Below are 24,900 nucleotides of genomic sequence, written 5' to 3'. Positions count from 1 at the left end.
GTCAGAAACTGGTCTGAGTGGGGACAACCCTAGGATGAAATTCCACATCTATGTATTGGCTCAGTTATTCTAACTGAAAATAGGCATTTCCATGTTAAAAAAATAATGGATACCATGGGTTTAAAAATAATAAAGGAAACATTTTCACATATTGATTTTTATTCATTTTCTGTGCTTAGAGGGGCTTTATTGTCTATTTTATAACACACTGATCATGCTTCTTAGAAAAACTTTATCAATGACTATGTAATTTGTACTTTGTTTTTTCTTTTTCATGTTTATTTTTGAGAGAGAGAGAGAGAGAGAGAGAGAGAGAGAGAGAGAGAGACAAAGTGTGAGCAGGGGACGGGCAGAGAGAGAGAGAGAGAGGGAAGAAGGGAGACACAGAATCCAAAGCAGGCTCCAGGCTCTGAGCTGTCAGCACAGAGCCTGACACGGGGCTTGAACTCAGGAACCAGGAGATCATGACTGAACTGGTCAGACACTCAATGGACTGAGCCACCCAGGCACTCCAGTGGCTATTCCTTCCTTTAAGGTGGACAGTAATTATCTGTGAGTCCTTTCCTCAGTCTTTGACCCCAACATCTATCCCCTTTGCTTATGATTTTCCTTTTTGTGTTGGGAGAGCGCCTCCTATCTGCCTATCTGTCCTTTCACAAAATCTATTCTCTATGTTGTGGCTTCGGGTCTTCACCACTTTTGCAAACTTTAATTCTAATATTACATTTCCTCCTTTTAAAATGGTTTCTTACACCATCTGCCTCATAAACAATTCCCTTTTTATTTCAATGTGGTTACCTTCTCCCTACCTCGCTCATTTTTTGTTTCACATAAGGAAGGACATCTTGGAATTTGTGGGCAAAAAATTTTGGTTAATCTTATTTTGTTCTCTAAAGAAAATTTAAACTCCGTATCCACAATGCAATGTTCTCCTTCTTTTGGGTTGCTCTCTCTATAGGCTCTCTGCCATTTTAAAAATGTGTTGATTTGCTTGATTATTTAAAATTAGGCGAGATCTCTCTAGGCCTAATCGTAGACACAGAACCATCTTCTTGAGTCCTTTTACTCCCCATCTGGGGACTTAAGATGTTCTTTCCAGAACAGGAGCTGGGGAAGGATGCATCAAGTGTCTACACATGGGCATCTGTCATGAATGCCCCTATATGTGTGTCAAAGGATGAGCTGCTGTGAGAGACACAGTGGACCCAGGGTGACCTGGGTGCTTCAGAAAGATGCTCCTATCCCCACGGGGGGCTAGATGCCAGTTGCCTTCTACCCAGAGTGGATGAATGAAACTATCACGTTCTTACTTGGCCAGGCTTCTTATCATACTTTAAGGATCTGTTAAGCCTTGGTTTGTGCAAACTCCTCTGGGCTTGGCTAATCTTCTAGAATACAGTACCAGTGATATGGTGACTTTCTTTGTATATTTAAGTGTAAAGAGCATTAAAATGAAAAAAAAAAACATGGTAATAGTGAAACTGGGTGCAATTTTCTTGTGATTTTTTTTTTAATGTTTTTGTGTGTCTTGTTTAATTTTCAGTTATATGCTCTGGGGACACATTTCACTTTCATTAAAATACTCCAGAGCAAGTGACACAAATGGTAACTAAAGAATGTAAGTAATGTACCTTTTGTTGTTCATTTGGTTAAAGGGCATTTTATACTACGCATCAGAGAGTAGCCATCTTCTGAGTACTTGCTCTTGGAAGAGGCACTTAGCCCAAAAGATCACTGAACTCTAGGCTTACCAATTTACCCCAAGCACGGAGAGTAAGACTTCTGATCTCTGGCAGGCTTTTGCTTGACAGTTTCAGCATATGCACATTCCATAGCCTACAGGGGGAACCTGACCTTTACTGTGACTCTAGAGTTCTTTAGACATTTCCCTGGGTGTTTCATATTTATTGCACATTTAGATGCCCAACATACCAATTGGATATCATTCCCATTTTCTGCACAAGTCAAAAATACTTAGAGATAAAGTCACTCACCATGTCAGGAGTGACACTGTCCAAGTCTACATTCTGGGCTTTGTCATACCATCCCATGTCCCAGAAGACAATGCACCACTCCAATCAGAGTTTCGAGGTGATCTTGAGATGTGGAGTAGCCCCATGGATTTGCTGTTTCCTACTGACAACTCTAAGCAAGTGATGCTTGATGAAAAATGTGAGTGTATTTTCATAATCTCTAATGCATCTGCCTGTAGTCTTGGAATGCCATTCTTTATAATGAGACTTGTAGATTATAAATAAAATCTTTATTCACATGCATGCACTATTTATGGGGCACCTAAGCAAACCTAGCATAAAATCCCTCTTAATGAAGAGCTAATTATAGGACAAAAAGATAATGAGGAATGGCTGGTTGGGTAGAATTTCCCTAACATTAGTTTTGCCGATCGCCCTATAGATGCGTTGTTTAGAAAGATATGTAATGGGAAATTATATCTCATGGCTTTACCCTCTCTCTGCACTACAGAGTTACTATGGAGAATACTAAGAAATTCAGCACTCGGACATTCATGGTTATGTTCACATGTTAGAAACGAATAGGATCCCAAAGCTGGAAGGACCATGGGGCTCATCTAACCCAACATCACCATTTTACAGGTGAGAAAACAGGATGGAATGTCAGTACCACTGGAGAGAGGACTGGAGATCCAAGTTTTAGTTGTGATTCTTCCACTAATCAGCATGGGAGTTGGAGTGAGCCCCTGTGTCCCTCTAGAAAATCACAAAGGGAGATAAATACCCTCGAGGGAATCCTGGGCATTGGCCACCCTTGCCTTTTTCTGTCCATCCTTTAAACTGGATCCAACCTGAGCCCTCAACTTGTCTAAAGATCCAAACATTTGTGTCTAAATACAGGATTTTCCTCCGGAGGCATCTTAAAGAGAAGTCTAAGAGGCAGCTAGCATCATTATAACCCCAGAGACTCCTCTACTGAGACACAGGCTGGTGGCTAGTACTCCTCACACAAACTGTATTTAAAACAGCTCAGGTCTTCATTTTCCTTCAGTAGGACTGCAGAGGTGAGCTCCCCATGGAACACCAGACCCCCAGTGGTGTTCCTTTCCATCGGGGTGCCTGGTGTTATTACAAACTCCATTTGATAGATCTATGCGCATCCCTTCCTAATAAAGGAGTTTAGTGGTTTTCTTCCCCTTGACCTGCATCTCAATCATCTTTTTTCAATCTATTCTCTGAGTATTGCCTGCAGTCCCATCATCGACCGCCAGCAACGAGGTCCCAGAGCAACTCAGTCGCTGGCAACATGGTCACCATAGCAACATCCTCAGACTTAGCTCCACACTTTAAAACTTAAGATCTTTTGCAGAAATGCCAAAGTTAATGAATTTTTGATTGGTCTGGCCTTTCAGGTCATGGCAGAGTATCTAATAATGATGCATATTCAGACACTAAAGTTTTAATTAGAGATTAATTTGCAAAGTCTATGAGAGAACAACCCAGAAGAAGTGGATTTATCTTTCGAAGCAAAGATATACCGGGGGCTCTCACAGATGGGGACGTGAGCAAGTGCCAGTTTCCAAGGTGGCTGCAAAGGACAGCCTGCACATAGTTTAAGAGGCTGTTTAAGAAAACTGCCTTTATAGCACAAGGAACAGTTGACCTCGCCTGGCCACATGATCTATCTTTGAATGATACATTAAAGCATTTGCTGCCACCGCTCAAAGTGCCTGCTTGTGAGTGGACCAACACTTGGATTGGCTGCCAGACACACCCAGAGACTAGACCAAAAATGGTGATCTGCAAATCACCATAAAGTCATCATGGTCTGTTGGCAAAACTCTCAACCTTGACATTACTAAAAAACCACATGTACCTTTCTGGGCTGCCTGGAACCCGACCAGATGATGGACTGGAGCCTGAACCTTGAGGAAGGGTAGGCAGCTGAGAGTGGTATGTGCAAGACCCAACTGCCAAGCCTCTGATTTTGCAGCTTGGAATAGCTCACGGCATGGGTAAGTAAAACCTGCTCTAGCATGGTGGGTTGGCCCAGTTGCCTAGCGGACACCACAAGGGATCTGGAAATGCTTACTGTTTTAAAGTAGTAAGTTGTAGAGTTTTGAACACAGGAAGAGAACACATAGTTCAGCAGGTACTCACTCTTAGAGGGGAGAGGGCACACTGGCAGAGGAGGGTAAAATCACTTCCCCAAAGCCACCTTGCTGCTGAGCCATGAAACACCATTCTCCAGATTCTCAATTCAGGGGTCTGTTACAGCCTCTTTCATACTTGTTTTCCATCCAAAGTAGGGGACTAGGGACACCTGGGTGGCTCAGTCGATTGAGCCTCTGACTCTTGATTTCAGCTCAGGTCAGGATCTCAGGGTCATAGGATCAAGCCCTTTGTCGGGCTCCTCACTGAGCATGGAGCTTGCTTAAGATTCTCTCTCTCTCCCTCTGCCCCTTCTTTACTCACTTGCATTCTCTCCCTCTAAAATAAAAATTAAATTAAAAAAAAAGTGGGGGATTAGAACACATGTTCCTTCTGAGAAGCTCAAGGCTGAGGCTACACAGCATTTCTGTTTTCATCTGGATTCTTCAGCTATCAACCAGGAACTTCCACTGAGTTTCAGCATTAGTGGTGGGACATGCTGGGGTCAGCATGGGGAGATTTCAGCCTAGCTGTGCCCCCCACCAATGGCTTTAGGTAGATGTGATGTGAAGTTTGTCTACAAATGTACTTTTAAAAAACTTTTAAAATGTCTTTTCAATTACTTTGAAATTATTTATTTTAGAGAGAGTGTGTGTGCAAGGGTTTGGGCAGAGAGAGAGAAAATCCAAAGCAGCCTCTGCACTGACATAGGGCTCGAATCCACGAACCATGAGATCCTGACCTGAACCAAAATCAAGAGTTGAATGCTTAACCGACTGAGCCACCCAGGCATCCCTATGAATGTACCATTACAAAGCCTGCTCTTTTCAAAAACAGAGCACCTGGTGCAGTGAAGAGATGGCTATCTATGGATTAACATGCCAGGATTTGAATTTCATGTTATCACTTTCTGGGTGTGCCAGTTTGGTTAAACCACTTAAACTGTGTCTCAGTTTCCTTAATCTGTAAAAGGGAACAATGATATTGAGGGAAAGCCTATTTCCTGAAGCTACTCTGAGATAATGCAGGTCAAATATTAGCACTAATTGATATCTGCTATTACAGAATGGCCCCTGTTTACTCTAACCTCATCCCTTGGTGTTCTGGTAAGACTGCCTTTCACTTCAGGACACACAAAGTCATTCTCAAAGAAAGCATCTGAGCCACCTGAGACTTGGGGGAACAGAAGAGCATCTATCAGAGGTAATTTCTCTATTCTCCTTGAAGCAGTATTTATGGATCATACGTATAGTTCCTAATTATGTCCACTCATGAGGAGTGCTCCATGTAAAGGGTATTTCTACCCTGGGGGAGTTGAGAGGACAGGCCATCAAGAATGGGTGAGAAGTGGATACAGAACAGTAACACCCACTGGTCTGGAAGTTCAGTTCCATGTTATCTGTGGACTCCGTAAATACCAGCTTGCTCCCTTGTGAAGCGAAAGGGCTGAGCCAATAGAATTCATCTCTGAGACTTTGATGCATGGGGAGGAATTGAAATTGATGTGGGTGTGTGGGGGAGGGGTAGTTATTAGTGCCTAAGCAGTGTTGTCTTTTTTTTTTTTTTTTCTGAGAATCAGTGAGCAGGGGAGGGCAGAGGGAGAGAGAGGGAGACAGAATCCCAAGCAGACTCCGCACTGACAGCAGAGAGCCAGATGTGGGGCTGAAACCTACAAACCATGAGATCATGACCTGAGCCAAAATTGAGTCCAATGCTTAACCAACTGAGCCACTCAAGAGCCCCCAGAGTTGTCTTTTTAACATTTGAGTCAATCTGGTCTTATACAGGCTATCCAATGGTGCTAATGGCCAGGGATGGTTTCCATGTGGGCTTGTAAATTGGCCAATATACACTGAGAGAAGAGGGGAGGTTTTTTTTTTTTTTTTATCCCACTTCATTACAACCAGACATGTTAAAAACATCAAGCCAGAGCACAAGATTTCCTATGTGACAAATCTTTCCTATATGACAAATCTCTCCTATGTGACAAAATTGGCTTCTCCATCAATTCTAAAAACATCTTTACCTTGATCTTCTCCCCATTTCTGTTTTAGAAATGATGGTAACCTTAAATTTAATTGCAATATATATATTTTTAAATAATAGGAAAAAAAAGGTATTGGTCCAGTGCAATCATTAGAGCAAAATATAGGAGTACAGAAATTTAGAAAAAAGTACAAAGTGTAATAAATGCAGGTATAAACTTTATCTGGTTCTTAACCTAACTCTCCGATATATATCTGAAACAAATACTGATCATTTATTTTCCTAAAGATGATTTCCATTACTTATATAACATGGAAACATTTGGACAAGAAACAGTGTTGGCTTTTAAAATGCCTCCTGCAGAAGGGTACCTGGGTGGCTCAATTGGTTAAGCGTCTGACTTCGGCTCAGGTCCTGGTCTCTCAGTTCGTGGGTTCAAGCCCTGCATCGAGCTCTGTGCTGACAGCTCAGAGCCTGGAGCCTGCTTTGAATTCTGTGTCCCTCTCTCTATATCCCTCCTCCAATCACACTCTGTCTCTGTCTCTCTCAACAATAAATAAATGTTAAAAAAGAAGTAAATTAATATAAAATGCATCCTGCAGATATACAGGAGCAATGTGGCATTGCAGGGGAAAACTAAAAACATTAGCTATGAGGGGAACAAAACAACAAACAAAGATGTAACAATGACTTCTCCTGAAAGCCTCAGGTTTCTTTGTGAACCACTGTTAAAATTTCCCATTTTTGAAATTATATTTGCCTTTTTTTTTTAACAAAACCACCACAACCTTCACCTCATATGAGATGCATTGTCAAGACTCAATATAATAACTGTGTGGTGACATTTTGGCAGCCAAAAAAGGACCTCAAAAGGTCACATCAACCCACTCTTGACTGATGACAGCCATCGCCAACCTATTAACTAATGCTCAGGACACAAGGTGAATTTTTTATGTCTTTTCAATAAATATCACACATCTGGCAAAGGAGGAGAACTTTCTTTGGAAAAAAATAACCTATTATCTTAGATTATGAGGACCAGAAGAAAGAAGCTGTAAATCCACCTGATAGAGCAAAACTACATTCTATAGGATGGTGTTTCCTTATGTAAAAGGGAGAGCATGGGGAAGAACTGACTTGACCCAATCATGGCAATTTACAACCCGGAGACACGAGCCAGCTGTGATGAGCATTAGGCAAGGTGAATGGCTTTAAGCTGCCTTCTTGTATCATCATTTTTCAGGTGGTAGGAAGATGGAGCAATGAGCTACTGGAAGTTTTCTCCTCAGACAGGGTGGCTTCACAGATGGGCTACACCTGTGGTTCCCACATAACCTCTGGGTCTCAGCAGGTGCCTGGATTCTTCATACAACTCTCCAAATTGCCTTCTATTTCACAAGGAATCCAAATTGTTTTTTATTCTCTAAAGTTCACTTATAAGCTTTAGGAGACAAGTGTTTTCAGAAAGAGGAATTCTGTCCAATGTCTCCTTACCCAACATGAGGGAAGCTGGTTTTAGTGATGGCTGATGCTTCTGCCACATGGTGTTAAGTATTTTTAAAATCAACCTTGGTTAAAAAATATTATAAATCTTTAAGGCAGGTCTGATATAGGAGCTACTTCGTAATTGGTAGCTATTAATTTTGTTCATTGGAAAAACCAATGAATTTGAATTCTGTTTGGTTTTTTTGTTTTTTTGTTTTTTTGTTTTTTTTTTTTTTGAGAGAGAGAGCATGAGCAGAGGAGGGGCAGAGAGAAAGAGAGAAAGAGAAAATCCCAAGCAGGTTCCATGCTGTCAATGCAAAGCTCAATGTGGAGCTTGATCCCACAAAGTGAGATCATAACTTGACCCGAAATCAAGAGTTAGACGCGTAGCCTACTAAGCCACTCAGGCGCTCCTGAATTTGAATTCTGAAAACAAGAACAAAAACAGAAACTACTTCTGTGACTCTGTTAAAATACGGACAGGTGTAACAGGTACATGGCCAGGGCAATCAACTTTCCAGCTGGCATTTAACAAGCAAGCTTGGCTATTTCACACCTTCCAACCTCGGCATGACATCAAACAGACCGACTCAAAACCATCGATATTTTGGCGTTAAGCCTTACACTGAGGCATGGAATCCATGTGGTTTCAAAGTACTGGTGAGGATGAAGTCTGTGCTGCTACTGAAAACAGAAATTTGAGGAGAACTTTTTGGAACTGAAGCTTTTCTGAATCACTATCTGAACCTCATCAAGAGCAAACTCCCTGGTATCATCTGTAATCTTTTGAAAATCAATTTCCTTTCTGATTAGAACAGGAGAAGCAGGGTGAAGGTCATGGAGGAGGGCACTTATGGGGAAGAGCACTGGGTGTTATATGGAAACCAACTTGACAATAAATTATATGAAAAAAATAGAACAGTGGTAAAACAAAATCAACTGTGTCTTTCCCTTCCTTTGTTATGTAAATAATCTTAAAGCTGGGAGGACAGATTGAAATGTGACACCCAGTGAGTGGGGGGGGGGCTTCTGCAGTGAGTTATGGAGATCATCAGTGAATCTGGGAGAAAAACCAGACATTGGAGCCCAGAGCCCAGAGCCGTAAGCCTCTCCAATCTAAGGACCACGTAAACAGCAATTCAACCTAACAGAGCATGGATTGGTTCTTGTTTTCCCTACAGGACTCTGTCCAACTCTGTATTTTTAAATGGAAAATCTTTTTGCTTGAGTTGTTCTTACTCTGTATTTCCCATCACTATCTTACCCTATTATTTATTTTTCTACTCTATTAATAAACATAGGTTTGACCATTGACCTACCCTCTTCCTGGTAAAATAACAACAAATGATAGCAAGAAATATAACTTTAATTTCTCTAGCTATCTAATCTAGGCAATGTTATTCTGGGGAAGAGGGAGACTGGTTTTTGTCTTTGTACAAATTCTGTAAAGACTATAGTGAATGGTAATCTGATTGAGATTCTTGGGAGACATTTTAACTGCATTTCATACATAAACTATTTTTCACTCTCCATGAATACTCCATGAGTATTCTGAATTAAATCTTCCTCAGTGTTATCTGATACTTTCATGAGCGCAACACGCTCTGATTCAACATGGCGCATAGACGGCTCATCCCAGTTTGTGATGTGGCGTTAGGCAGCTGTGTGGAGCAGGGTAAGAGCAGGTTTCCAAGCAGATAAAGGGTCTCCACCCTTGCGTGAAGTCCATTCTCAAGGTCCCTCTTATTTTAGGAGCCAACACCAGATGTGATTTTGAGGAAATGGTTGTCTACACAGGAATCTTTATGGATTCAAGGATTTTTAATATGGGATTTCCATCTGCCACTGGGGCTTAACACCAACCTACAAAACTAACATTGTAAAAATCGGTATGTGGACACAACAAACAAAGTTATTATCCTTCTGTTTATCACCCACAGATTGGTGCCTCCCTGAAGGCCCATCGCTAGCCATCACAGCGCACAGCAGTAACAAGGCTGGATAGCTGTGAATTCTACAACCTACCTACCATGAACGGGGGAGTCTCAGGAAAGAATTAAGACACCCTTCTTTTTTTTGACAACCAAGCCTGAGGTTATATGACATTTCTCTCTAGGTCAAAAGAGCAGGTGTCTGGATATCATCCTTTTAAAAACATAAATGAGAATTAAGTTTCACTGTCAAGGGCAGAAAGGTGGTTTGCACCTGGAGAGCCATGGCAGATGAGGTGATTTGGCCCAAGGGAAGGATGGATGAGAATGGAGAATGAGATCATGAGATGAGCAGGGCTGGGACAGGGGAGGCAGATGGAGGGTGGGGCGGGGGCGGTGCTCACCACTGCCCCCTCCACTGGCTCCTCAGCCCGGGTGTCCAGTCCAGAGTCCAGCCCAACGGCAGCTGTGGCGGCAGCAGGGGGCTCCTCTGCTTTCGGCTCTGTGGGTAGAGCCTGTTCAGATTCAGCCTTTGTTTGTTTGTTTTCGGGTCAGAGGAAAAAGATTCAACACGTGAGTAGATAACATCACAGGATACTGGACAATGAAGACTTTCTTCGTCATCCTACAGGCAACTGGCTTCATTAAATCTGTGCTGGAAAAACGGTCCCACATGTGGCATCAGGAGCCCTTAACTGAAAAGTCTAGAAATGGACTCTTGTTAGGCTTCTCTTTGGCATCATCAAGCACTGTCCTTTCCCCAGAAGTCAGACAAAGACTTACCATTTTGGCTACTATTCATTGTACTTACTTCCAACTCCATGTTGTCTGTAAGAGATCCTAAAATGGTCTTTTCTGCCATCTGGCAGAGAGAGAGAGGAGATCCTAGGAGCTCCCTACCTTTGCCAGTCGGAAGGAGGGAGAAAGAGCTCAGGGGCACCAGGTTCTGGGACTTTCTGGTTCTGATGTGCACTGCATTTCAAATGACCCAGAATGGAAGGGTCCCTCCAATATTCAGGTCAAAATGCATTCATCTGCATGACTAGGTCACCTTGAAGCCACTGTGCCCCTCACTACCCTGGCTGGGAGAGGCAGACCCTGGCTGGGAGGGGCTACCTGGCAAGGAGCCGCCACAATCACAGATACTTTGCTGCAGTTGCACATTCCCGTTCAATTTCTTGTTCCGCTTTCCCCTGCTCCCCAAACAAATTCTTAGCAATCAGTCTTTTCATATAATAAGCTAATTCTGTCGGGGACCACAGGGTGGTATTCTCTGTGATACCAATTAGACTCTTCTAATTGTGTGGCCCAGAGTGAAGATCTATCCCAGTGACCTTGACACACAGACTTCCTCCAGGTGCCAATTATATGTGGAATTAAGCCTCTGGAATCTCTTCACTCCAGACTTCGTTAGTTTCAAACTTAGTGCTATTAAGTAACAATAGCTCCTTAAGAACAGTACAGCCAACCCTGTCACCATGGCTACTGAAAATGTTTCGCTTTTTCCAATTCTGACTAATGTAAGCACATTTATTTAGCTGGATGATCTCACTAAATGGATGGCCATCAGAAGGGTACATCGAGGTTCTTTTCCATCAGGACATTTCAAGTGTAAGAGAGTTTAAAAATGTTATCCTAGAGGAGTATGAAGTTTCCAACAAATGCTGTGATTGGGGAAATCAGTAACTTTAGTCAGACTCTCACTCACCAGAAGCAATGGAGAACCAGATACCCTATAATGCTCACAGAGTTGGTTCATATGACAACTTCCATATGGAAGGGATGGGGAAGGTAGGCTGAGATTCCGGGAAATGAATAATGAACAGCTGGATCCATACACGAAATATTTCTCTCGTGTTCTCCCCCCACCCCCCACAAAATCCTCCACTGTGACTCACGGCATGGTCACACACATAATAAAGAAAGGATACTTTGGTAGACAAGTGTGCAGTGATTTGACATTTTTATGGGCTTTTATAACCTTTAAGGGGTGACCTGACACAATTTTTAAGAAAGAATGAGATAAAATTCACTCTAATATACTTTCAAGAGTTTTTTATGGGAAAAGATTTCACGTTTATTGTTCCAAAAGAATCATCTTCGTAATGGAGCAAGGTTTCATAGCAGCCAAGAGGGACCGTAAGCTCTCAGGATATGATCTTACCACTTTGCGAATCAAGGTGATTTGCTAGGAGAGGATGATATCAAATGACCCACACAGTAGGGACAGGAAGGGTAATTTGACAAAGCCCCAAGAAATACATATGCAGATGGCGGTACCCTGTGGGCTGAGTCTATAAGGAGAAAGTCTGAAGCCAAATAAGGAACCAAGAGAAGTTTCCAAATATGAGTCAAATAAATATATCATTGTGCATGAAGATACTGTAAAATGAAAAAATATTTGCATCAGAGTCTGGCTTTCTTGGAAGTCCAAAGAAACTTGGAAGTTTTACACAAGGCAAGAATAAGTGATTTCGTATAGGAGCTGACTTGCGTTTTGTGTACTATCAGATAATCCAACAGAAACACAGTATGAAGAGGACGTAGAGTTGGTTATGTCCTCACAAGTCATAACACCTCCCCTATACTATAATATCACACCAGACATTACAATATAGCTGTGCAACTTAACAATTAAATTCTAGGGAAAGAAATAGAACTCACTGAGTGATGAGTAAGGATGAAACACGATAGCATGACTGCGCACATAAAATCAGCGACTCAAATTCGGAAATAGAAGTCCCCTTTCTATCCCTTCTAAGATCATGTAAAATTGTAAATAGTCAGTCAAGATGGAAGGAAAGCACAGGCAGATTTTGAACCACATCTTGGGGAAAAATCTACAATAGTCCTGGTCAGAAGTAAGCCACTTTTTTTCCCGACAAGATACATCCCTTAACAGACCTGCAAATAGGTTGATACCATGCTGTATTTAGGATCACTGGTGATCATTTCCTATCATTGCCAGGGTGGCGATCATTACACATTCAAAGAAGTATACTCTAAATTTATTGGTGGTAGCAGGATGTTCCAATGGTTTAACTCTGAGACATAGAAATGAAATTCTTCCTTTAGAACAGAATAAGTGCAGCCTCAGTGCACATCTTCTAGTGTCCTCTGTCATAAGATGGAAGGCAGGTCGCTGCAGAGGAAGGAGACAGGTTGGGAGTGGGGTTGAGCCTAGTCACACTCTTGGGGCATCTGAGTGGCTCAGTCAGTTAAGCTTTGACTCTTGGTTTCGGCTCAGGTCGCAATCTCACAACTTTGTGAGTCAAAGCCCCATGTGGTGCTCTACGCTGGGAGCATGGAGCCTGTTTGGGATCCTCTGTCTCCTTCTCTCTCTGTCCCTTCCCTACTCATGCACTCACTCTCAGTCTCTCACTCTCAAAATAAATACATAAACTTAAAAAAAAAGTCTAGTCACATTCCAGTATGGCACTTGCCTTACAGTCCTGCTTCTCCAAATTTGGGAAAGCTAATTCAGTGGGAACTGTAAGGGATATAGAGCTAACTGAGCCCTGAGCAAGGTTTGCAGATTCAAAAGTGTTTAAATTTATACTCAAGAGATGTCCTGTGGGCTGTGAGATGCAGGCTGGTGAGATGTGCAGTTGACTACAAACATCAACCTTCACCTTGCTCAGACCAGTCAATAAACCAAATGTTGGGAAATTGTCCAGCTCCTGGGAAGATCCTATATAATCACGTTTCAGTGGGAGAAGTGGGTTTGCTAGTATTTCTGAGTTCGTCACATGGCCCAGCCAATGTTAGAAGCATCTGCAACGCTGGTCATGACAAAGCTGTGTCCCAATGGAAAAGAAGGAGCGAGAGGTCTGCTTCAGAGAATACATATCAAAAGATGGGAAGAGCAGGAAATGGAAGCTTCTATAGCAAGCTGTGGGCAGTAGGAGGATGTTTTGATAAACTTAAAAACCACTGGATTCTATGCCTGGACTTGTACATTAAAGTAATAGGCATGAGTTTAATTATGACCCACTGCCTTTATTTTTATTCCAGTATTTCTCCATTTTTCTTGACCCATGCACAACTGATAATTAAAAATCTCATCCTCCAGCGTTGGTATCCATCACTCAGGCTGAAAATCACCAAGGAGCATGACACAGAAGTCTCTCTGACTCCATTATCAACACCTACATAATTTGTATTTTAAATGCTTAAATCTTTATTTGCAGGCCACACAGACACCACCTCTCATCTGGTCACGCAAAAGGTGGAAAGCAGGACAATCTACAGACATAGCATTCCAGACGTCCTGGCCTTTGAGAACTATCAAAGTAACCTTTAAGACAAACTTCCCAGAACAGAATTCCTTACTTAGAAGTAAAATCATCTAAAAAGAAAACTTTATTCTATTTAAATCCAATTCTAAGCTCCCAGTGTGAAAGCCAGGAGCTGGGATAATTACAGACCATTCCCATGGGAAAACCAGTGAGCTACAAATAACCCTTGTGAGTAAATTCTCAAAGCGCCTCACACCAAGTAGTGTACTATGGCCAAGTTCACCAGTGACGTCACTCAAGCCTCCCTCATGCCACTTCACTTCACTAGGAAGCAGCTGGGGAAAAGGTTTCCCATGACAACTGCAACAACAATCTTGGAGGAATGTCCTCTAACACCGAGAGTAACTCAGTCTGCTCCTACTCACTCCCGAGCTAAGCTTTTTTTCTACATCCTCTGGCAGCAATGTAGGGATCCTATCTCTACTGTGTCTGACTTCTTTCTACAACTCACAGAGTGGAGGGAAAAGATGAGAGATGAGAAATGAGGTTGGTTCAGGCTTGAGAAGAAGCAGAGATTTACTTTGGAGCATGAATTCTCCAGGCAATTTCACTGTTACACTCAGGCAGAAACATCCGTGCAGTGATGGATTTCCATGGAAGCCCACTAACTAGATGTTTGTGTTTTGTTGGGATCACTTTGCCTTTACAAGTAGAAGCAACCAACATCGAAAACACTGTGAGATTTTTCAGAAGCCTTCCTTCCTATTTTCTAGAAAACAAAGAGCTGCAGAAACCACATTCTGGATATTCAGGTTCTAGATAACCTCGAATGATCGACCGCAGCAACATTCAGCAGCAAGTAACGGCTTCCCCAAAACGCACACCAAAGCCAGCTTACCAAGTTACAGATCATGCTCTGGTCTGTCTGCATTGTGAATAATGATGTGTCCTGGCGCTGAACATTGGGGAGAAAGTAAAAGATGAAAAATTATGAAGATTCCAGCTAATCTGCTAGAAAAAGGGACAAAGATATCCTTTAAATTGGCTTCCACCAACTGTATTAGTAAATACATTATAAAGGCTTTTAAAGTCTCCTTTTATTTTAAATGAGAAGAGCAGATAATGCAAAAGTAATTTTAACAGTAGATGTCCTAAACATAAATGTCATAAATGTAGGCGAGCATAACATATAATAATATAGTAAGAATCATTTACAAATGGGCAGTGATTTCAGGGACATTTTTATTCCACAGCTTCTCTTTTGGACATCTATACTGAATTAGAATCTAGCAGCTCTAAGGGGCACTTGGGTGGCTCAGTCAGTTGAGTATCCAGCTTCAGCTCAGATCATGACCTGGTGGTTAGTGAGTTCGAGCCCCCACATCAGGCTCATTGCTGTCAGCACCTAAGCTTTCAGTACAGAGTCTGTCCCCTCTCTCTCTGACCTTCCCCTGCTTATTCTCTCTCTTAAATAAAACATTAAAAAAATTAAAACCTAGAATTTAGTAGCTCTAAACTATAAGTTCACACTTTTTAAATGCTAGTAAATCAATCTTACTATATCACCTAAGTGTGACCTCTATGGGTTAATAATGAACCATAACTTAAACATTTATTTTAACAAAAAAATTTTTAATGTTTTTTTTTAGAGAAAAAGAGAGAGAGAGCAAGTCAGGGAGGGGCAGAAGAGAAGGAGACACAGAATCCAAAGCAGGCTCCAGGCTCCGAGCTGTCAGCACAGAGCACAATGCAGGGCTTTATACCGTGTATTCATTGGCCTAAAAAATCAAGCTAGAATAAATCTAAGGGAACAGTGATCTCTAAGACAACATTCATCTCTCCTTATGCTGGCAGCCAGACGTATAGCCAGCAGACAGACCAGAAAAGTCTTTCCTGGTTAATCGAACCAGTTGAAGACAAAAAAAAAAGTACCAGTAGAATTTGATATCAGGGCTTCCCAACAGAAAAGATGAGACAGTGGACTTGGTTAAAGATGTTGTATTAAAGGCAATTACCTCTGTTACCTCTAGCATCCAAACTAAATCGTAAAGGGAATAAGGGAATTTCATAAGGCGAGTTTAAAAAGGCATAAATCCCTGACCTTAAGAAGCATATGAAGATAAGAGAAACAAAATTTTGAAACTGAAAAGCAGACAAATGCACCTGTAAGTTGGTGGACCCAGAAAAAAAGAAAAAAACAGTATCCTAAGGTGATGTAAGAAATGCCAAAAAAGCAACCAGGTTTATTACTCAGAACTCTCAATGGATCAAGAATTAGAAACACGGGGTGGGGAGTATGGGGAGGGTGGAGGGCCTGGGTGGCTCAGTCAGTTAAGCCTCCGACTTTGACTCAGTCATGATCTCACGGTTTGTGAGTTTGAGCCCGCGTCGGGCTCTGTGCTGACAGCTCAGAGCCTGGAGCCTGCTTTGGATTCTGTCCCTCCCCATTCTTGCTATGTCTGTCTGTCTGTCTCTCTCTCAAAAATAAACAAACATTATAAAAATGTTTTTAAAAAAAAGAATTAGAAATGCGGAGACCAAGGGAAATGGGAGCTGGGTGGTGCTAAAGGTGGGGACCTGGCTGGAAGTCTCCTAAGAGTAACTGGACCTCAAGATCCTCTCACTGATCTGCAAACCAAGTGACATCCCTTCACTCCAGCACAAGACTGAATGTTTTTGCAGAGACTGAAACAGATGGTGTCCGGACTAGGGAACACAAAGGTATCTTAGAAAAGTAGCAGCCTCAAGTGAGCATTTACATAATAAATACTGAAAGCAGGGACTCCACCCCCCCACCCCAACTTGTTTCCCAATCATCTCCCATTACACCCACCAGATAGGAGACAAAGAGCTGGAAGTTTAACCAGCCCAAGAAAAATAAGTGTCTGAAGAATTTCACATCAGGGGCTCAGACCACAGGGTATCACTGTAAAATTTCAAAAACACAGATAAAAAAGAGATTCTACAAACTTCCAGAGAGAAAGAGAGGTATCGAAGGGGCAGAAAGAGAAAGAAAGAAGGAGAGAGAGAGGAGTTTTCTTAAAAATATGAAAAAACAAAACAACAGTATAATGATTCCACACATCCATACATCATCCTGGGCTCTTCACAAACGGGCACTTAATCCTGTTTTACCCACCCCTCCATCCCCCTCCCCTCTGGTAACCACCAGTTTGTTCTCTACAGTTAAGAGTCTGTTTCTTGGTTTGTCTTTCAATTGTTTTATCCTTTTGCTCATTTGTCTTAGTTCTTAAATTCTACATAGGAGGGAAAACATATGGCATTTGTCTTCCTCTGACCAACTTATTTCACTTAGCATTATACTCTGTAGCTCCATTCACATCACTGTAAATGGCAAGGTTTCATTCTTTTTTATGGCTCAGTAACATTCCATTGTAAAGAGTTAGACCAGCTCTTCTTCATCTGTTCATCTGAAACTGACATAAGACTGCAGGTTTACAAAATTGGAATTAAAATAAAAACTAGGACTACTACCAATCATTTCTCAATAACTCTCAACATTTTGGTCTCTAACAAATACAAATTGCCTGCAAACTGCAATTAAAATTCTGCATTTCTAGTAGTAGATAAAAGGGATGTTGGCGAACCATTATAGTATCAAACAAGGTAATGGTGATGCCCAATTCAAGACTGGGTAATACATGAAGAAAGGGTCAACAAGGAGAACAACATAAGAGAATACAATTTAAATAAGTATTCGAGATTAAGAAAGCCCCCTGGGAAAACTGGTAAAACCTTCAAATATTAATTCAAAATCTATTTTTTTATGTTTATTTATCTTTAAGAGACAGAGAGACAGTGTGTGCAGGGGAAGGTCAGAGAGAGAGATACAGAATCTGAAGCAGGCTCCAGGTTCTGAGCTAGCTGTCAGCACAGAGCCTGACACAGGGCTCGAATCCACAAACTGAGATCATGACCTGAACTGAAGCTGGACGCTTAACTGAGTGAGCCACCTGGGCACCCCTATTTTTTTAATTTTTAGAAAATATTTATTTTTGAGAGAAAGAGAGAGAGAGCAGGAGCAGGGCAGAGAGAAAGGGAGACACAGACTCCTAAGCAGTCTCCAGGCTCTGAGCTGTCAGCAGAGTCCAATGTGGGGCTCGAACTCACAAGCTGTGCAATCATGACCTGAACCCAAGTAGAATGCTTAATCCGACTTAGCCACCCAGGTACCCCTCAAAATCTATTCTTGGAAAAAAAAAAGATTCTATGATCCTGCTATAAAAGTAAACTTTATGAAGTAAAGTTATTGTTTGTGAAATAGTTGTATCAGAAAATTGTTTATCCTAAATATTAGCATGGAGTTTTCATGATAATTGTAATTTCATTAAATCTAAGATAAAATTAATTTTTTAAAAAGAATCAAAACAACAGCTTCTCAGTGGCAACACTTGGAGGTAGAAAAAAATGGAGGAATGGCTTCAAAATTCTAAGGGAAAATATTATATTCTACCACAATATCCAATCTAACAGACCATTATATATAGAGATATAGACATTTTCAGATGTATAAGGTCACCAGCACATACTTCTCATGCATACTTTTCTTAGAAAGCTGCTGAAGAATGTGCTTGAATTTGTGGATGAGGATGTGTTCTAGTACGTGAAATTAAACCACAAATGAGGAAGACTTGTGTCCAGAAAGAGAGGACTGACACAGGGCAGACATACCAGAGGAGCCTGGGGAACAGCCAGGGTAGCAGGTGTAGCCAGAGAACCTAGTTCAGATGGAGCAGTTCGGAAGGAGAGATAAGCAGATTCTTCAGGAAGATGAAACTGACTGAATGCTTAATGTTTGCCAACAAAAGGAAGGAAGATTTATAGAACTACAGAGTATGGAACTGAATTGGCGAGAAGGACCTAAAACATGAAGCAAATGAAAAGGCCCTGCAATTATTTCCTCAAAGGAGAGCAAAAAGTTGGCAAAAAAGTAAACTTCATGGCTGGGGTGCTGATAGCATTTGTCCAGATTGGCTGGATGGCTTCGGAGAGACTGCAGCAGAGAGAGGGCAGGGAGGAGAGGCAGGGGTGAGCCGTGAGGCGGGGATGGGAAGTCCGAACCTTCCAGAGAGATGGGGTGATAGATAATAGATGGTAGATGATGTTTTAGAACCACAAAGTAGCTTATAAACAAGTCATGCACACACATGTGGCTGAGATCAGAGAACCTGGTAAAAGGAGTGAAAGTATTTACCACTAAGAAGTCAGAAATGGAGGAGTCATTCAGAAATGACTCTGAACTTTTTATATAAAACACGATTATACCATTTGGTTGCTCTTTAAATGATGTGAATTTATAACTGGTAAGCACACAAATTAAAGAAAAATGAGAAATGAGTAACAATTCTCATGACCTGACCTTTTAAAAAGAGTTTTAGGCAGTTGGAGAGATGCATTGTCATCTCCGTTTATGGCTGTGTGAACCTGCATCTGGAGGGGGGGGTCTGTGTGGACTTTATCATTTCATAGGTAACATGGGGAAGAATAAGCAAATTTTTAAATAGAGAAATTCTAAATGCTAAAATGAGAAACTGTTCATCTCTAATAATCTGACACAAAGCGTTCATCACAGACAAGCCTCTGTGTGAAGTCTTCCCTCAAGGGGTTTTCAGAAGTTATTCCATGGGCGTGGGAGCCGCGTGGTCTGCCTTTTTACATGGGTCACAGTGCCTGTCTTTTGGGTCCTGTCAAGGGATGAGACAGTCCATCTTGTTGTGGCTTCTTTTCCACAGATGCCCAAGGAAAATTCTGCCTTCCTAGACAGAGCCAATCAATGGTTTCTTATCCTCAAATAGCTCCGTCCTGAAGGACTGAAGAGTTAAGGTTCTATGCAGTATGGCTCTTACATGATTCCGTGTAAGGAGGCTCCTAAAATCCATTTCTAGTTTCTAAAGACCCATCCTGTTGAAAAAATCCTCTCTCTTCTTTTCTGACACCTGAATCTAGTAGATCTCTCAGAGCAGGACAGCCTCTAATTTCTACTAGAGGAATCAGCATAATTCCATGGTCAGCCTCACGATATTAGTAGCTAGGACAGTAAGGAAGCACCTAGTACGGGGTGGGCTCCTGGGCACAGTGTGCTGGTTGCATCTCTCATGGACTCTTGACAGTAACCCTATAATATTGCCTCTCTTACTGCTTCCATTACCAAACCTGCAGGTGATAGGGTCAAGCATTGCACCAATGTGCTTACACATTATGCTAGTGACACTGAGGCCACTCAATCTCAAAGACGGACTGTGTAAGCAAATCGATCTCTTACCTGGGTGAAGCCATTAAATGTACCACCAGAAGCCTAAACAGAAAGGGAAATCAATGTATGTTATTTTCTATCATTTTTGTGCGATCAGTTAATGTCCATCAGACAAGTGGGAAAGTAAAGACCACCACACCTTTTAAAATAATACAAAAGGCTGCTGTGCATGAGAGCATTTAGGAAATGCAAAAGGCCAGACTGTATTATTTTAAATAGGCTGACAAAAAAAAAAAAGATTGTATTTACAATTATTGCTGGTGTATAGTTCAGTGCTAACCAAAGCCCACTTTCTCAATAATGAGAAGATGATTCCAGAGAAAAGCCAATGAGCTTCTTTTTTAGGCCACCAATTGAATCCATTTGCATTTTTAGTACTTTTCTGATACATCATTTGAATGAATAGTTTTTGGGAGATTCTATAGTTTCAGGGGGCTCTGGGTAGAAACATAGCATGTGCTCTCACTGGAGCAGAATCATGTTGGAAACGGTAAATTAGTCTGTTCTACATATTTGTAGCACTTGAACAGTAAAAATGGAAGGCTAAGACAGACTCATTAGTTCCCAACACAACCATTCTGCTTTTTTTTTTAATTATTTTTTTGGTCAACCTATTTGTGTTTGGTTTGCACAGATTTCAAGGAGATGGGGCAGGCCTCAGAGAAGACAGTGATGGATAATGAAGTAGGCGGGAAACATTAGGAAAAACAGAACCTACAGAAGTCTTTGGCTAGTCTATACTACATACTGGGGTTAAGTACCTCTTCTTTATCAGGTTCTATTTCTTGGTACAACAATCCATATCTCTGGTTAGCAATTTCATCTTCAGATAAATCTGAGTTGCTGATGTCATTGTCTTGGGGACTAGTGGGACTGTCGGTGCTAGCGCTGTGGGAGGCTCCCAGAACCAACGGCCTAGCCATGTCTCGGCTTTGTTCCCAGCACTTAGCAATGGCTTGTTCCCCACACACGGCTGCTGGCAAGTCCACCTCCAGCCCTGTCTTGCCTTTAACTGTATCTAAATGTTCCCAGCAACTATCTAAGCCCACATCTCTGCCAGGCCAGTTGTTAATAGAATCAAGGCAACTGGCAAATCCACTAGCTTGGCCATCTGGTATACCAGAAAATTCCAATATATCCATATTATTCACTGCTGAATCCAAGCTTAGCTGCCAGATTTGACCTGGATCTGTTGCCCAAGAGTCTGTTTTCATAATACTTGGCAAGTTAATGGTAGGACTACAGTCCCCAGTCACTGTATGTTCAGACCCCTCTATTAATGAGCCTTCCGCCTTATACAAGCACCAATCTCTTTTGTTTGCGTTAGTTCCCAGAGAATAATTAAGGTCTGAGCTAGACTGAGCTGCCACTTCATGTTTTATTGAGGAAACGACAGCCTGATCTTCATCTCTGTCAACCTCAGGAGTATGTAACACAGCCTCATGCTGAATTTCTTCTGCATCTGCACTGCCTTGTCCTGACTGATGTATTATATTGTGGTTAGGAGAGCCTATTAAATTTTTTCTTATGTCATTTCTAGCTAAATCCCATCCCTCGGGGCTGGCATTTTCAATATTAGATACACAATCAGTCTGGAGACACAGATTCAATACATCCGCGTGATGGGCAGGTTCAGCTCCAGAGGTGTCTATACTTTTACAACTATTTATTACTACTGAATGCCCTTCATCTAGCCCTTGGTTTCTGTCACTAAATTCGGGTGCTGTATCTATTCTTTCCAGGTCTTTTTCTAACACATCAGTTGTATCAAAATACTCCGCACTGGTCTTTTCACTTTTCCTACAACTGGCTATTAGATCGTTCCTCATTTCCTCTTTACTGATTCCTAAGGCCTCCTGGTCTGGCTTTCCTATTGTCTTAAGATCTACTAGCCCGGTTCCTGAACTTTCATATGCTTTCTCTTCATATTCCTCTGTACCTTCTAGTGCCTTGATATCAATAGCTCCAGTGTCTACCTTTTCATATGTCTCCACACCTGCCCACATAGAATCTTCAATCTTCCATTTCGCTTCCTCTTCTTCTGACTGTTTAACATCTTCTGGACTTTCACCGGCTGGGCCACCAGTTTCTGTGGCTGCCATCTCTGAGCCGGATAAGTCACGAGGCCACTTCATCTCCAGATAAGCAGCTGTGGCAAATTCAGCCTCAGGCATGGGCTTTGGGTACAGCTGTTCATTTCCGCCCGGAGGGGCTTGCCCCACGACGAGCTCACCCTGGTCAGCTACAGGGTGCCAGCCAGCAGCAGGAGGCATTCCAGGGGCCAAGCCTGTGTCCTGCTCTGCTTCCGAGAGATGTGAAGAGTCTTCCTGAGACCCACCTTGGGTAATTTCCTGGCTGACACTCTCTGTACTAGCATCAGGGCCCCAAGTAAATGCACCTAGGTCAATGTGAGATCTTTGAATTTCTTCGGCCAACCCACTGTCTGGAGTTTCCTCCATGATCAGGTTACACAGGGAAAGACTTTTTGAAGAGTCAGTCTTTAGAAGTATGCAGAATAGCAAAGGAAAAAAAACACAACATAAGATGAAATAGATCGTGGCAAGATTTGATGAGGAACACAAAGGTCTTCAGAAGGGTAGCACCAGTTAAACAAAACTAGAGTGTATTAAAATTAAAATTAAATAGTAGCTTAAGGTTAAATCCACAATAGCAATGCCATGGAGGAAAAAAAAAGCTCATTCTAGATAATATCCATATATATAAGGCATATTAAATGTAAAAAAAAATTCAGAATATTCTGGATATTTACTTACCGGCTGTACCAAATCAGTGCTTGTCTGCATTAGTAAAAAAAAAAAAAAAAAAAGAAAAATCATCAATAATAATAAAAGGCAAAAGAAGAAAACTCTCTAGCACCTTAAAATCCCATGCTGTCCAGAGTCAACATTCTCCTGAAAGCTGTGGCTTTCACTGGTTTGAGATCAAATTTTACAACTTGTTTTGAGATAGGGGTGAGTTTTGTTCCAATACTGGTTGAGATGACACAGGTGAAACATGAAGAAAGCCCCTGTCATTTTCTAGTCACCAAGGAGGTCTCATAGCTACTGCATGACTTCTGCTTTAGCAGAACTCTGAACTGCAAAGTTTTCAAATAAAAAAGCAAACTCGAGAACAAGATCAGGCGCTAGCACCCACAAGGATACACACTGCCACGTGGTCTATCACGGTACCAGAACACGTCTTCCCCAAACTCCCCCCACTCTTGGTTCCGCCTCTGCAGTAGGGTCTGTGTGGAAGACGGTCTGATACTAACCACTCTGACAGCCTGGGCGATTCTCCTCATGCTCTTCCCCCCGCCCCCATCCCCAAACTAGAAGCCTGGTCTGCATACAAAGAAATTGAGAGGAGCAAAGAATGCCAGTGATTAGGTCAAGGGAGCCACTGCTTTGCAATTTTGTCATCACTATCTTTTTTTTTTAATTTTTAAAAATATTTATTTACTTTTGAAAGAGAGATAGATGTGAACAGGGGAGGGGCAGAGAGAGGGGGAGACACAGAATCCAAAGCAGGGTCCAGGCTCTGAGCTGTCAGCACAGAGCCCGATGTGGGCCTCAAACCCACGAACTGCAAGACCATGACCTGAGCCAAAGTCGGATGCTCAACCAACTGCGTCACCCAGGGGCCCCAAGTCATCACTACCTTTCTTAGCAGGTTTATCGTCTGAAATAATCAATGCTCCATCTAGATGATACCTTCCCCTTCACCATATCCTTCCCAGCAAAGGAAGGAAAACTGTATTATAACTCCAACTGAAGATGAGAAATATTGGAATAATAAAACATGAGCATTGTCTTCTTGATCTTCAAGAAAATTAACACGGAGTTGTGGCTAGAATTCAAACATCCTGAACATCATTCCACGTATCCCTTTTTGTGATTACACGAGCAAAGCCAGCTCACTATAAAAGATGTTTTCAGTCAACAGTTTTTAGCTCTTCCCTTGAGAGCCTGCCAAGATGCTTCAAGGATCCTAAGTAGGGTAGTATAAACCTGCTCCTGTGCAAGGGAAGGGGGCAGCCACCTTTCTGTCTTAAGGGAAGAAGGTAGCAATGTCACTTCAGAAGACTAGATCCATAAAGACCCAGATCTAGTAGATTTTCCTATTGCTTACTCACTAAAAAAGAAGAAAAACATGACAGGGCACCTGGGTGGCTCAGTTGGTTAGGTATCTGACTTGCTCAGGTCATGATCTCACCATTCAGAGTTTGAGCCCCACGTCAGGCTCTGTGCATATAGCTCAGAACCTGGAGCCTGTTTCAGATTCTTTGTTTCCCTCTTTCTCTATTTCCCTCCCCTACTCACATGCTGCTCTCTCAAAAATAAATAAACTTATAAAAAAAAAAAAGAAGGAAAACACGAAACCAGAGTTGAGGTCTGAAGACCATGTGACCCCGGCTTTTTCAAGATAGGGCAGACAAAGGCCTCATCTCTCAGGGATATGAGGCTCCATGTGGGTATCGCTGCCCTCCTAACTCCTGAACACAGATGCCACCACCACAAAGCTCCATTTGTGTCTTTTTTTCCCAACTCTAACTTCTGGAGGTGCCCATCCTTACCCATCAACGTAGCTGAATACATACCATTAGTAGTAATAGCTACCTTTTATTGATATGGACCGGATGTGGGGCTAAACACTCTACAGATATTAACTACTTAATCCTCATGTGACCCTCTGAGGTAGGTGATATTGCCCTTATTTCAAAGATTGGAAAAACTGAGGCTGAGAAAAATTCATAAGTTGCTCAAAGTTCTATTGTTACAAGAGGTAGAGTCTTGACTCAAGTCCGGGGTTGTCTGGCTCTAAAGCTCAAAATCTTGTTGATGAAGCTTCATTATTACTGG

At 41.9% G+C, this 24,900-nt stretch overlaps 1 protein-coding gene across 1 annotated transcript in view; it reads right to left on the bottom strand.

The window, feature by feature from the left end:
* AMPH (amphiphysin) overlaps nt 1-24,900 on the bottom strand; it is a 232,528-nt gene that overhangs the window by 16,928 nt on the left and 190,700 nt on the right. Inside the window, exons 14-16 of the mRNA XM_029926769.1 lie at nt 22,813-22,836; nt 20,048-20,080; nt 9,931-10,056 (exon numbers count right to left, since the gene is read on the bottom strand). Of these exons, the coding sequence (XP_029782629.1) occupies nt 9,931-10,056; nt 20,048-20,080; nt 22,813-22,836 (183 nt within the window). The remainder of the gene's footprint in view (nt 1-9,930; nt 10,057-20,047; nt 20,081-22,812; nt 22,837-24,900) is intronic.

This window comes from Suricata suricatta, chromosome 2 (genome assembly GCF_006229205.1).
Source record: "Suricata suricatta isolate VVHF042 chromosome 2, meerkat_22Aug2017_6uvM2_HiC, whole genome shotgun sequence".
NCBI lineage: Eukaryota > Metazoa > Chordata > Mammalia > Carnivora > Herpestidae > Suricata > Suricata suricatta.
This window is presented reverse-complemented; position numbering and strand designations above follow the sequence as displayed.